This window comes from Chiloscyllium punctatum, chromosome 5 (genome assembly GCF_047496795.1).
Source record: "Chiloscyllium punctatum isolate Juve2018m chromosome 5, sChiPun1.3, whole genome shotgun sequence".
NCBI lineage: Eukaryota > Metazoa > Chordata > Chondrichthyes > Orectolobiformes > Hemiscylliidae > Chiloscyllium > Chiloscyllium punctatum.
In genome coordinates this window covers 117,327,244-117,341,610 of record NC_092743.1, presented here as the reverse complement: position 1 = coordinate 117,341,610, position 14,367 = coordinate 117,327,244, and the positions used below count along the sequence as shown (strand labels likewise).

Genomic DNA, 14,367 nt, shown 5'->3' with positions numbered 1-14,367 from the left:
ACTAAAAATCAGATTATGGAATTAGAAAGCTTCAGAGGAAATGTGACTCACCACTGTATCAAACACACTTTGATTTGACAACTCCGTGGCTCCCTCAGTGATGTTAACATCCAACTTTAATAAGGCACAAGCATCAAAAGGAAAAATGTGAGTCAGAAGAGAAAAGGAATATAGGGAGGATAATGTGTTTTACCAAACCCGAGAAATGACAGCCATGATTCTGTTAAACCAATCTGTGTAACAGCTCTCGAGGATTAATCAAACCAAGCAAACCAGGGTAAGGTGCAGAGCTAGAAGATACTTTTCTCTGTCAGAAGTCCCATTAATATTTATATGCACTGGCTCCAGCATTGTACTATCCTCAGGAATCATTAGTCAGGAGTAATGGGCCTCCAAACAATGAAACGTTATTAAGTGTCAGAATTGATATATGTTCATCTGAGTCACAAACCATGGCTTCATTCCACCCTCCGTGATTTAAACCTAATATAATTGATGCTTCAACATAACATTGAGGGAAGGGTTGCTTTGTGCTGCATCTACTGTGTCATGGATGATTGTTGGTTTGTTCTAAGAACCTATCGTACTATTCGTGAAGAAGTAGGGGGTTCTCCCGATATCATGTTCAGCGCTCAGCACTCACCTGAAAATATCAAAGTCTGTTAACTATAGACATCCCAAAGGTATCAGAACACAAGGTGGGCTAATGGGAAGAAAGATCTTGCCACATTTCTATCACAAGGGACAAAGTATTCAACAAGTTAATGGGATTGAAGGCAGACAAATCGTCAGCACTTAACGACCAGCATCCAAGCGTTTTCAATGAAGAGGCTGCAGAGATAGTGGAAGCATTGGTGGAATAATATGAGAACTCACTGGATTCCAGGAGGGTTCCGGGAGATCCGAAACAGCTAATGTGACACCTCAATAAAGGACAGAGTCAGAAAGCAGAAAACTACATGTTCTGATATTCCTAAGTTGAATGAATGGGCCAACACTTGGCAAATGGAGTTTAATGTCCAAAGGTGTGGGGTCATACCCTTTGGTAGGAAGAATTAAAAGGTGGAATATTATTTAAATAGATGAATGGAAACCTCTGGCTTATTGCTCTTGAATAATACCACAACCAAGTTCAGGATGTTTTCATAGGTGAGGATTGGAAACTACACTACTGCAAACTATGGAACCTTCATTACTATTTAGACTGTCTACAAAGACACAGTTCAACAGAACTTCATTAGATCCTGCCTCCATCAGCTTCCAGTTCCATGAGATCTAATATTATCTGATATCCCGTGTTAATAGACTCTAATAACTAGAACTCTGGGGGGAGTGCCACAGCAGGCTCCAGAGAGGCAGCGTGGCCTGGGGAGAGGGACAGTGTGGCCTGGGGAGAGGGGCAATGAGGCCTGGGGAGAGGGACAGTGTGGCCTGGGGAGAGGGACCGTGTGGCCTGGGGAGAGGGGCAATGAGGCCTGGGGAGAGGGACAGTGTGGCCTGGGGAGAGGGACAGTGTGGCCTGGGGAGAGGGACAGTGTGGCCTGGGGAGAGGGGCAGTGTGGCCCGGGGAGAGGGACAGTGTGGCCTGGGGAGAGGGACAGTGTGGCCTGGGGAGAGGGGCAATGAGGCCTGGGGAGAGGGACAGTGTGGCCTGGGGAGAGGGACAGTGTGGCCTGGGGAGAGGGACAGTGTGGCCTGGGGAGAGGGGCAGTGTGGCCCGGGGAGAGGGACAGTGTGGCCTGGGGAGAGGGACTGTGGCCTGGGGAGAGGGACAGTGTGGCCTAGGGAGAGGGGCAGTGAGGCCTGGGGAGAGGGACAGTGTGGTCTCGGGAGAGGCACAATGTGACCTGGGGAAAAGGACTGTGGCCTGGGGAGAGGGGCAGTGAGGCCTGGGGAGAGAGGCAATGTGGCCTGGGGAGAGGGACAGTGTGACCTAGGGAGAGGGGCAGTGAAGTCTGGGGAGAGGGGCAGTGTGGCCTGGGGAGAGGGGCAATGTGGCCTGGGGTGAGGGACAGTGTGACCTGGGGAGAGGGACAGTGTGACCTGGGGAGAGGGACTGTGGCCTGGGGAGAGGGACAGTGTGACCTGGGGAGAGGGACAGTGTGGCCTAGGGAGAGGGGCAGTGAGGCTGGGGAGAGGGACAGTGTGGTCTCGGGAGAGGCACAATTTGACCTGGGGAGAGGGACTGTGGCCTGGGGAGAGGGGCAGTGAGGCCTGGAGAGAGGGGCAATGTGGCCTGGGGAGAGGGGCAGTGAGGCCTGGGGAAAGGGACTGTGTGGTCTCGGGAGAGGCTCAATGTGACCTGGGGAGAGGGACTGTAGCCTGGGGAGAGGGACAATGTGGCCTGGGGAGAGGGACAGTGTGGCCTGGGGAGAGGGACAGTGTGACCTGGGGAGAGGGACTGTGGCCTGGGGAGAGGAACAGTGTGGCCTAGGGAGAGGGGCAGTGAGGCCTGGGGAGGGGGACAGTGTGGTCTCGGGAGAGGCACAATGTGACCTGGGGAGAGGGACAGTGAGGCCTGGGGAGAGGGGCAGTGAGGCCTGGGGAGAGGGGCAGTGAGGCCTGGGGAGAGGGACTGTGTGGTCTCAGGAGAGGCTCAATGTGACCTGGGGAGAGGGACTGTAGCCTGGGGAGAGGGGCAGTGAGGTCTGGGGAGAGGGACAGTGTGGCCTGGGGAGAGGGACTGTGGCCTGGGGAGAGGGGCAGTGTGGTCTCAGAAGAGGGGCAGTGCGGTCTCGGGAGAGGGGCAGTGTGGCCTGAGAAGAGGGACAGTGTGGCCTGGGGAAAGGGGCAGTCTGGTCTCGAGATAGGGGCAGTGAGGCCTGGGGAGAGGGACAGTGTGGTCTAGGGAGAGGGGCAGTGAATGATGTAGTGAGGTGCAATGGAGTGGTGCAGGGAAAGTTATGGGTAGGGAAAGAAAGGCTGGGGTAAGGTATAGTGAGTGTTTGGGAGACAGCGCTGAGTGAGGATTCGGGTGAAAGGCTGGGTTGAGGTGCAGTCAGTGTTTGGGATAGGTGCAGGGGTGAAGGCTTTGGAAGACAGGCACTGAAGCCTGGGTGGATGGGCAAGGAAGGGTGGAGACAGAGAGAGGTATGGGGAGGGTTGTGGAGAGGGTTTTAAACCTTACTCAGGTAGTGTGCTGGAAGTCAAGTTCCACTATTACTGGGGTGATCATAAAAATTAAGAATTGTATAAAGTAAGCAAAATTCCCCAATTTATCAGTGTTTCAGGCTCAGATCAATAGGAAGCATGAACCATTTACTATACTTAATAGGAATTCCTACTTATTACAAGTAAATAGGCTGTAGCTACAGGTAAACAATTAAGAGCTGTCAACATTCAAGTTTACCAGTTGAAAGTCTAACCCTGTTATAAATCACTGACATACACATACAGACTCAGACAAAAACTAATCTTGGAGGAACTGTTGGGTGAAGTTCACAGCACAGAATCAGATAATTGTTGTTTTAAGTCTGTCCAAGAGAAAGGCTGCAGTAGTGAGTATAGTGGATTCTTTCTTGATTATATGTTTTTGGAGATAAGTCTCTTGATTAAACTTAAAATATAAGCCATAGCTATTAATTTAACCTGGGGCAGTGTTTATAGAGGAACAAGGCGGTTCTATTTTCTGGGTCTGTAGATTGTGAAGGAGCAAAAATGGTCTTTGCAGTGATATGTACTTCTTGTCAAGTGTGGGAGTTTAAAAAGAGTTTAAGGGTTACTGTGGATTATATCTGTCTTAAATGCTGTTGGATGCGAATCTTATCAGATCAAATGGATCTGTTGGAGAGACAGAGGAAGCGATGAGGAATTTGCAACAGCAACAGTATGTGATGGATGGCAGTTATAGGAAGTGGTGGGGAGGAAAAGTCTCAGATACAGTCACATAGATGGGTTAACTCCAGGAAGGGTGAGAGAGGTCGGCACCTAGGGCAGGAGTCTTTTGTGGATATACCCATTTCAAACAGGTATGCTGTTTTGGAAAATGTAGGGGGTGATGGATTCTCAGGGGAACGTAGCACAAACAGCCAAGTTCCTGGTATTGAGACTGGCTCTAATGCAACGAGGGGTACGTCGGCTTCCAAGAGATGAATTGTGTTCAGGGATTCTGTAGTCCGAGGTACAGACAGATGTTTCTGTGGCCAGCAGAGAAAAAGCAGAATGGTGTGTTGTTTCCCTGGTGTCAGGATCAAGGATATCTCAGAGAGGGTGCAGAATGTTCTCACGGGGGAGAGGGGCCAGCAGGAGCAGGATTCCTGATGAAGGGCTTTTGCCCGAAACGTCGATTTCGAAGCTACTTGGATGCTGCCTGAACTGCTGTGCTCTTCTAGCACCACTAATCCAGAAGCAGGAGGTCATTGTCCACATTGGAACCAACAACATTGGAAGGGAACAGGTTGAGACTCTGAAGGGAGATTACAGAGAGTTAGGCAGAAATTTAAAAAGGAGGTCCTCAAGGGTAGTAATATCTGGCTTACTCCCAGTGCTACGAGCTAGTGAGGGCAGGAATAGGAGGATAGAGAAAATGAATGCATGGCTGAGGAGCTGGTGTATGGGAGAAAGATTCACATTTTTGGATCATTAGAATCTCTTTTGGGGTACAAGTGAGCTGTACAAGAAGGACGGATTGCACCTACATTGGAAGGGGACTAATATACTGGCAGGGAAATTTGCTACAACTGCTTGGGAGGATTTAAACTAGTAAGGTGGGGGGAGGGGGGGGTGGGACTCAGGGAGATAGTGAGGAAAGAGATCGATCTGAGATGGGTACAGCTGAGAACAGAAGTGAGTCAAACAGTCAGGGCAGTCAGGGACAAGGTAGGACTACTAAATTAAACTGCATTTATTTCAGTGCAAGGGGCCTAACAGGGAAGGCAGATGAACTCAGGGCATGGTTAGGAACATGGGACTTGGATATCATAGCAATTACAGAAACATGGCTAAGGGATGGGCAGGACTGGCAGCTTAATGTTCCAGGATACAAATGCTACAGGAAGGATAGTAAGGGAGGCAAGAGAGGAGGGGGAGTGGCATTTTTGATAAGGGATAGCATTACAGCTGTGATGAGGGAGGATATTCCTGGAAATACATTCAGGGAAGTTATTTGGGTGGAACTGAGAAATAAGAAAGGGATGATCATCTTATTGGGATTGTATTATAGACCTCCCAATAGTCGGAGGGAAATTGAGAAACAAACTTGTAAGGAGATCTCAGCTATCTGTAAGAATAATTGGGTAGTTATGGTAGGGGATTTTAACTTTCCAAACATAGACTGGGACTGCCACAGTGTTAAAGGTTTAGATGGAGGGGAATTTCTTAAGTGTGTACAAGACAATTTTCTGATTCAGTATGTGGATGTACCTACTAGAGAAGGTGCAAACCTTGACCTTCTCTTGGGAAATAATGCAGGGCAGGTGACTGAGGTGTCAGTGGGGGAGCACTTTGGGGCCAGCGACTATAATTCTAATTGTTTTAAAATAGTGATGGAAAAGGATAGACCAGATCTAAAAGTTGAAGTTCTAAATTGGAGAAAGGCCAATTTTGACGGTATTAGCCAGGGACTTTTGAAAGCTGATTGGAGGCAGATGTTCGCAGGTAAAGGGACGGCTGGAAAATGGGAAGTCTTCAGAAATGAGACAACAAGAATCCAGAGAAAGTATATTCCTGTCAGGGTGAAAGGGAAGGCTGGTAGGTATCGGAAATGCTGGATGACTAAAGAAATTGAGGATTTGGTTAAGAAAAAGAAGGAAGCATATGTCAAGTATAGACAGGATAGATCGAGTGAATCCTTAGAAGAGTATAAAGAAAGTAGGAGTATACTTAAGAGGGAAATCAGGAGGGCAAAATGGGGACATGAGATAGCTTTGGCAAATAGAATTAAGGAGAATCCAGAGGGTTTTTACAAATATATTAAGGACAAAAGGGTAACTAGAGAGAGAATACAGCCCCTAAAAGATCAGCAAGGTGGCCTTTGTGCAGAGCCACAGAAAATGGGGGGGGATACTAACTGAATATTTTGCATCAGTATTTACTGTGGAAAAGGATATGGTAGATATAGACTGTAGGGAAATAGATGGTGATTTCTTGCAAAATGTCCAGATTACAGAGGAGGAAGTGCTGGATGTCTTGAAATGGTTAAAAGTGGATAAATCCCCAGGACCTGATCAGGTGTACCCAAGAACACTGTGGGAAGCTAGAGAAGTGATTGTTGGGCCTCTTGGTGAGATATTTGTATCATCAATAGTCACAGGTGAGGTGCCGGAAGCCTGGAGGTTGGCAAACGTGGTGCTACTGTTTAAGAAGGATGGTAAAGACAAGCCAGGGAACTATAGACTGGTGAGCCTGACCTCGGTGGTGGGCAAGTTGTTGGAGGGAATCCTGAGGGACAGGATGTACATGTATTTGGAAATGTAAGGACTGATTTGGGATAGTCAGCATGGCTTTGTGTGTGGGAAATCATGTCTCACAAGCTTGATTGAGTTTTTTGAAGAAGTAACAAAGAAGATTGACAAGGGCAGAGCAGTAGATGTGATCTATATGGACTTCAGTAAGGCGTTTGACAAGGTTCCCCATGGGAGACTGATTAGCAAGGTTAGATCTGATGGAATACAGGGAGAACTAGCCATTTGGATACAGAACTGGCTCAAAGGTAGATGACAGAGGGTGGTGGTGGAGGGTAGTTTTTCAGACTGGAGCCCTGTGACCAGTAGAGTGCCACAAGGATCGGTGCTGGGTCCTCCTCTACTTTTTGTCATTTACATAAATGATTTGGATGCGAGTATAAGAGGTACAGTTAGTAAGTTTGCAGATGACACCAAAATTGGAGGTGTAGTGGACAGCGAAGAGGGTTAACTCAGATTACAACAGGATCTGGACCAGATGGGCCAATGGGCTGAGAAGTGGCAGATGGAGCTCCTTGAAGGTGGAGTCACAGGTAGATAGAATAGTGAGGAAGGTGTTTGGTATGCTTTCCTTTATTGGTCAGAGTATTGAGTACAGTCATGTTGCGGCTGTACATGACATTGGTTTGGCCACTGTTGGAATATTGCATGCAATTCTGGTCGCCTTCCTATCAGAAAGATGTTGTGAAACTTGAAAGGGTTCAGAAAAGATTTACAAGGATGTTGCCAGGGTTGGAGGATTTGAGCTACAAGGAGAGGCTGAACAGGCTGGGGCTGTTTTCCCTGGAGCGTTGGACGCTGAGGGGTGACCTTATAGAGGTTTACAAAATTATGAGGGACATGGATAGGATAAATAGGCAAAGTCTTTTCCTTGGGGTCGGGGAGTCCAGAACTAGAGGGCATAGGGTTAGGGTGAGAGGAGAAAGATATAAAAGAGACCTAAGTGGCAACTTTTTCACACAGAGGGTGGTACGTGTATGGAATGAGCTGCCAGAGGATGTGGTGGAGGCTGGTACAATTGAAACATTTAAGAGGCATTTGGATGGGTATATGAATAGGAAGGGTTTGGAGGGATATGGGCCGGGTGCTGGCAGGTGGGACTAGATTGGGTTGGGATATCTGGTTGGCATGGACAGGTTGGACCGAAGGGTCTGTTTCCATGCTGTACATCTCTATGACTCTATGACTGGGAAAGCAGTTCAATGGTTCTTGTCCATAGGTTCACTAAGACAATCCTATTGGATTGTCAGGATTTGCTACTTCTCAATCTTCCTTCTCCAGGTAATTTTGCTTACTTGCAGGAGGCAGAGGATGATTGGTTCACATGTGTAAAGTCTTTGCCTTATTGGTTAAGAGCCACAGCTTGTCTCATTTGATGAGAGAAATTCACTGGCCTTCCTCAGGTATGACGTTTTTTAAAATTGCAGGAAAAAGGAGAGCTCCTACCTCTCTGGATGTCCAAAGGCTTCTGACCAAACATTTACATCCTCGTGCTGAGCAGCTAGCTGAGAACTAATCACATAGTTTTTGACAGGCAGAAGGCCTTTGTCATTGACAACTGGCCACCTTTCCCATGACCAATCATCCACCTGTTCCTCGTCAGATTTCTTTTATAACCACCCATTGGCTGGAACTCATCTGCAAGTGGACTTCCTGGCACCACTTAAGAATACAGCAGTGTAAACAGCACTTCCAAAGACAGTCATGTAACTTGCTTTTCAAAAGTAGAATTACCCTTTCCACAATCCTTGGTTTTTTAAAACAGTAATTTTCTTCTTTCAGTTCATATGTAAAAATACAGGAAAATAAATAAAAGATACGGTCTTTACAAATGCAAGATCTGTGTCTTTTTATTTTGTGATTTTCTTAAAACCGTGGACTGAAATGAGAAAGAAATGATGTAAAAAAAAGTGTTTTAAAAGATTGACACGTGGTTTGAAAAGCAAGTAACCTGACACTTACAGCAAGCATTGTGTAAATCGCTATGTGAACAAGCAGTGATTGAAGTGGTTTCAGATGAATTAGGGCCGAGGGGTTCTAGGTATGGATGCAGTTGGATAGCAACAAGAAGCTGATTGGCCTATAGACAAGTAACCATTCACTGATGACAAGAGCCTTTTGCCCACCAACAATAATGTGATTGGTTGTCAGGTAACTCAACAGTATGGGGCTGTGAACAAGTTACAAAGACATGTTTTCATCTCTACAAACCTGGCTGCTATATCTTTGTTCTCTGCAGCTAAAACCCATTAGAAATCTGAAGAAAACCAATTCCTCTTTTCTTCAGCAATTACTGTGTTTTTTACTGACAAGTCAGAGGCATTTTATAAGCAACCCAGCCACCTGGAAACCAATGGAAGTATCTGGAGAAAAGTGACTGAAAAGCAATGTTCTGACGAGCCTGAGAATCATAAGGATCATCTCAACACTTTACGAATCAATGAACTGCTGTCAGATTTCTTTTTGGGTTTGTTTTATATATATAGGGGAGATTTATACAAGAATTAGAGTTTTAGTTTACAGTGTTATATACTGATGGTTTATAACTGTTAACTTGTCGTTTGAGTCTAGTTAATTGTAACAATTATTCTTGTTCAGTACAGAAACCTAGTTCATGTGTTCATCAAACTGTGTCTGAAAATCAGGTAAATTGGGGAAATTTGTGTACTTATTTTAAAATATTTAACTTTCGTGAAGACTCCAGGAATAGTTAGGCTTGATTTCCAGCACACTACCCAGTGAGATACAACACAAGGGGCAGTGGGAGTTGGGGAGAGGGACAGTAACGACTGGGGGAAAGATGTTGTGAGATTTTGGCAAGGTGGAAGAGTGGGGCAATGAGATGTGGTGAGAGGTAGGACTTGGGCCAGCAAAGTCATCTGGACAGTGGCAGATAATATGCACAGGAGAGCAGGACTGAATGAGATATGTCACCAATTATGCAGTTCAAACCTGTACTGGAATGGGCATACCCCTATGATATCAGTGTTGGCAAAAACCATACAGTGGATGCAGTACAAGCTGAGTGTACATACAAAATGGTACCTGTCCTCTGGTCAGTTGTCATCTGGAGTTCCAGTGAAAATACTTATGGAAATATAGTTGGTATGCCAGTTGGAGAAACATCGCAGCCAACTCTCACTCATTCTTTAAAGGGATGTGAGAGTTGTTAACAAGGCTAGCGTTTATTACCCATCCAAAATTGCCCTTGAGAAGGTGTTTGAGGACATAGACTGGTCCATAGTGGTTGGTGCAATCAAAGTGCTGTTGGGAAGACAGTTTCAGGACTTTAACCCAGTGACAGTGAAGGAACTGTGAAATATTTTGGAGTCGAGATGATGTGTAGGTTAGAAGGGAACTTTGCAGGTAGTGCTGTTCCCATGTATCTGCTGACCTTGTCCTGGGTGGCAAATGTCATGTGGAAGGTGGAAGATATTGTACAAGAGGCCTTGATGAATTTCTGCAGTGCATCTTTTATACCTTAGTGCAGACACAGGTATAAATTTAAGAGGAGAAGTGAGAGTAGCATCCAGGAGCCAACGCTAAACTGAAACGAATGGCAATCAGCAGGAAACTTTTCCACTGGTTAAAGTCATATCTAGTCCAAAGGAAGATAGTTGCACAGTGCAGTATTTTTCACTGATATACTGAGCCCTTCACTGAGAATGGGGATATTTCTTTTCAGTTAGTTGTTTAATTGTCCATCTCCATTTCATGGATGTACAGGACAGTAGGATTTAAACTGCTCCTTTGGCTGTGGGATCACTCATAGCATGGTTTCACAAATAGTAGCCAGATAACAATCATATAATCTGTTTTAGGTTGTGTCATTGGGAGACAATCCTGGCAAGTACACCAAAAGAATATCTCTGCTTTTCTTCCAAATGTGCTGTGGGGTATGCTACTAACACTGGTGATGGTTTAAAATCTGATGTAAAATAAATACCTCCAACTGTTCATTCAGTACTGAATCATAGAATCCCTACTGTGTAGAAGCAGGCCAATTGGTCCATCGAGTCCTGTCCAACCCTCTGAAGAGCATCCTACCCAGACCCATCCCATCCCCAGAACCCTGTATCTCCCCTGGCTATTCCAACTAGTCTACACATCCCTGGACACTATGGGCAATTTAGCATGGCCAATTCACCTACATTCACCTTTGAACTATGGGAGGAAACCAGAGCATCCAGAGGAAGTCCAAGCCGACACGAGGTGAATGTGCAAACTCCACACAGTCACCTAAGGAAGGAATCAAACTAGGGACCTTGTTGCTATGAGGCAGCATTGCTAATCACTGAGCCACCACACTGCCCAAACTAACTGCTTTCAAGTGTCAGGATTACAGACTCAAGTTTCTCAGGTAGGACTTGAAATCTGGACCTTCTACACTCAGATAGAAGGATGCTGCACTGAGTCAAGTGTGTCTCATTTAATACACAGGGCACATTTCAAATCTCATGGTTTTAACATCAGTTTATAATTCTCTATAGCACCAAGATCTGCATGAATTGCTTTCAATTTCCCACCTTGGACTGTGGAAATAGGGGAGAAAACATGGTGAAGTGGGCATCATTCTAGGGTTCATTCAGAGTTCGCTTGCTTCGGATTAGGACACTGGACAATATTGCCCCAGTCTCTTTGAGATTCTCGCTCTTTATCCCTTGAATATTGGGAATGTGTTGACTGCCTCTATCCCTGGCAGTCCTGTTCTCAGTCAGACAAGGCTGCAACTTGGAAACTCTATTTTAAAAAAATAAACCAACAGGCGTGAGCTGATTGTGCAGCGATTACCAGAAATGTCTTACCTGTGTGAATCCATTAAAAGCAGCACTGGGCATCTTGAAATAATGGAGAAAGAAATGAAACGTTGAGTTAATATACATTTTTATCACTGCAACCGATATAACACACATGATAGGAATTACTTTTGCTATTTATTATGGTGTCCTTTTGGGAGGAATAACATGGAACAACAGACAGTTGAAGGAAAGGAATGATTCAGGGATCATAACGAAGCTTTAGCTGATAGTTTACAAGGTTATTTAGTCATACCTAAGAACTTTTGTTCTACACTAAACACTTGACAAGGTACCTCTTCTGTTTCAGCATCTAGCTCCTGGTATAACAGTCCGTATCTCCGGTTAGCAATCTCATCTTCCGATAGATCCGAGAAGTTTGTTTCATTATCTTTAGCACTGGCTGAACTCTCGTTGCTAGCGTTGCTTAAGTTTTCGATTGGATATGTCATTTGGGAACTATGTATATCTTTAGCTTGGCTTCCATCACTAATGCTTTCAAAGTTCCCACATAATTCCTGCTGTAATTCTGCTTCTTCATTCTGATCAGAACCACTCAGTGTGTCTCCAGCCCAGGTAGCACCAAGTTCATTAGTATCAGGTATAGGACGAACATTCTCATTAAACCCTTCCCAAAAATATGCATTTCCTCCATCTTCATTCTGACAATCAAACTCCCTTTGACCCTGCTGAAGTGATGACCAAGGATCAAATCCATTAATCCGGCCTTCTGGTGGGTGACAGAAACCCCACTCGTTGTTGTTAATAGTAGGCTCCCAGTTATCTGGCCATATCTCATGTTCTTCTCTGCTCCAGGGGTCCACCTCCAGGTTTTGAGTGCTAAATCTACTGTCATTATTGACATCTCTGTGAAATGTTTCTGCTTGATTGGTAACTGGAATATCAGTATAGGCTCCATCTGATTGGCTTGTTTCCTTTCCTGTGTCAGTTGTGTTAGCTGTTTCATTATCCTGCATGTGAATTTGTTCAAACTGGCTCCCTGCATCTTGACTCTGGTCTGCTCTGCCTATGTTTGTACAGCTAATATTAACTATGTCATCATGAAGGGGAAGGATTTGGTCTCCTTCATACACCCAAACAACTCCCTCTATTTCTCGATTACTTGGAGTATCTTTATTCCAACATAAAACAGGGATGTCCTCCTCCTCCTGACTATCTAGAGTGTCATCACTGTTGCAGTTAAGTAGAATTCCAGCTTTTGTACATTGACCAGCAGCAGTATCATTTTGATCACTTCTGTGGATATCATTGTGCTCAAACCTTTTACTGAAGTTCAATTCTTCCATTTCTGCATCATCATCACCAAGGCCCTTGCCTCTGTGGGTTTCAGCCTCATGAATCTTACCTGCAGTCTCTACTACTTCATTTCCCAGTTGTCCTGCTGAATCACAATGTTTTAAACTGTCTTCCTTGCTTACCTGTCTGAACTCACTCGGACTTTCTCCTTCAACCAGTTCTACATCTCCCTCCTGGGATATAACAGGGGACAAGGTTGCTTTCTGATCTAGGCAGAATTGAGAGCCATACTCTTGTTCTACACACAGATTTGTCTGCCATCTCCTGCTCTCCATTACTTCAGTGTCTACCTGTTTGTCTAATGGATTCTCTTGCCAATTTTCTGCATTGACTGAACTCTGTTCCTCTTCCTCAGCCTGATACACAGGGTTCACAATGCTATCAGCTGATCGGACTGTACAGCTTCCTGCAGTTTCCTGTTCCTGAGAACATGGCTGAGCTTCTTCTGGAGTATCATCTAGAGCTCCTTCCTCACTGCTAGCGAGTGGGCCAGTGTTGGTTAAGCCCCACTGTGGTGTACAGTTCTGGTTGGCCGCTACTTCAGAAACTGCTGCAGTACCATCGCTTGGTGCATCAGCATCTGTGCTGTCCTCCGCAGCCGGATTACAGAGACAGAAGAGACTTTGTGAAGAGTCGGGCTTTAGACAGAAAATGAGTGAAGACAGATATAAAAGATAATAGAAGCAGAGATGAAGATAAACGAGCAAAAGAAACACAAATTTTTCCACACAGTAACATAAGTCAACGTAAATGATATAAAAAAAAATGACATCAATCCCAGAATTACATGATGGTGAATATATTCAGCAGCATTCTAGGGTCAAGTATAACTGGATGCTCCGGTTTCTCCCATAGTCCAAAGATGTGCAGGTTAGGTAGACTGGCCATACTAAAATTTGCCAGGTAGAGATATGCAGTTTAGATGGGTTAGACATGGTGAAAACCCATACAGCATTACAGGGATGGGTGGGATGCTCTATTGAGGGTGGTGCAGACTCAATGGACCGAATGGCCTCCTTCTGCACTGCAGTGATTCTATGATCCTATTTGCAGAGTGCTCACCATAAAAGTAAGCTTTATGGGATCATGGTTTCCAGGTAAGTGCTCCCTTTTAAATCCCACTCCAAAAGACAGCAGATTTCCCCCTCTCCTCCATAATTATAAATAAACAGCTAAAAAACATACAGTAAATACATGCAAATTTACCTTACTAAAAGCTAAATAAATTTCAGCAAAAATGAAAACATAAAATTGAGTCAGTGTAAAAATAGATGTACTCTGTGAGAGAATATATCTATAAAAAGGTGTGTGTCTCTTAGATAATAGAAAGAATTTATCTGGAGAATACAAATAAATAAGGAAATGAGGAGATGTACTCACAGGCTGAACCAGTTCCGCACTTGCCTTGAAATAGACACAAATAAGTTATTAAAAATAGACATCAAGTAACCTGTTTGCACTTCAGCAAACATTTGTGCTCTTTTACACTTGGCTCACTCTCACAGTCCAAGCTACTTTCAACATAAAATGTAATGCTGAAATATGTAACTGCAGCACACTTCAATAGGTTTCCAAAATTTGACACATTATGCTTCTATTGTTACTTTTTGCAATGGGATTCTCAGTTTATTTCTGAATAGTTTTACATCATGCGTTCAATCCTTTAAGGATGCACAGTCTACCACAATTGAAGGGAATGATGGGCAAACTCAAATGATTTTTAAAATGTCTCAAAGTCATAGCAGCCTTTTGAAATATTCCATTAATTTACAGCTTTCTTGCAGCTAATCAGACTGTGCCAAATAATTTTTGTTGGATTGCCTGCAGAATTCCATATTTTCAATAAATGGATT

At 44.6% G+C, this 14,367-nt stretch overlaps 1 protein-coding gene across 5 annotated transcripts in view; it reads right to left on the bottom strand.

The window, feature by feature from the left end:
* amph (amphiphysin) overlaps nt 1-14,367 on the bottom strand; it is a 222,572-nt gene that overhangs the window by 25,150 nt on the left and 183,055 nt on the right. For 4 of the 5 annotated variants that reach the window (XM_072571182.1, XM_072571180.1, XM_072571181.1 and 1 more), the window contains 4 exons: nt 13,895-13,918; nt 11,494-13,152; nt 11,207-11,239; nt 52-114 (listed from right to left, as the gene is read on the bottom strand). In XM_072571182.1, coding sequence (XP_072427283.1) covers nt 52-114; nt 11,207-11,239; nt 11,494-13,152; nt 13,895-13,918 — 1,779 coding nt within the window. The remainder of the gene's footprint in view (nt 1-51; nt 115-11,206; nt 11,240-11,493; nt 13,153-13,894; nt 13,919-14,367) is intronic. The other variant, XM_072571184.1, reaches the window with a different exon arrangement.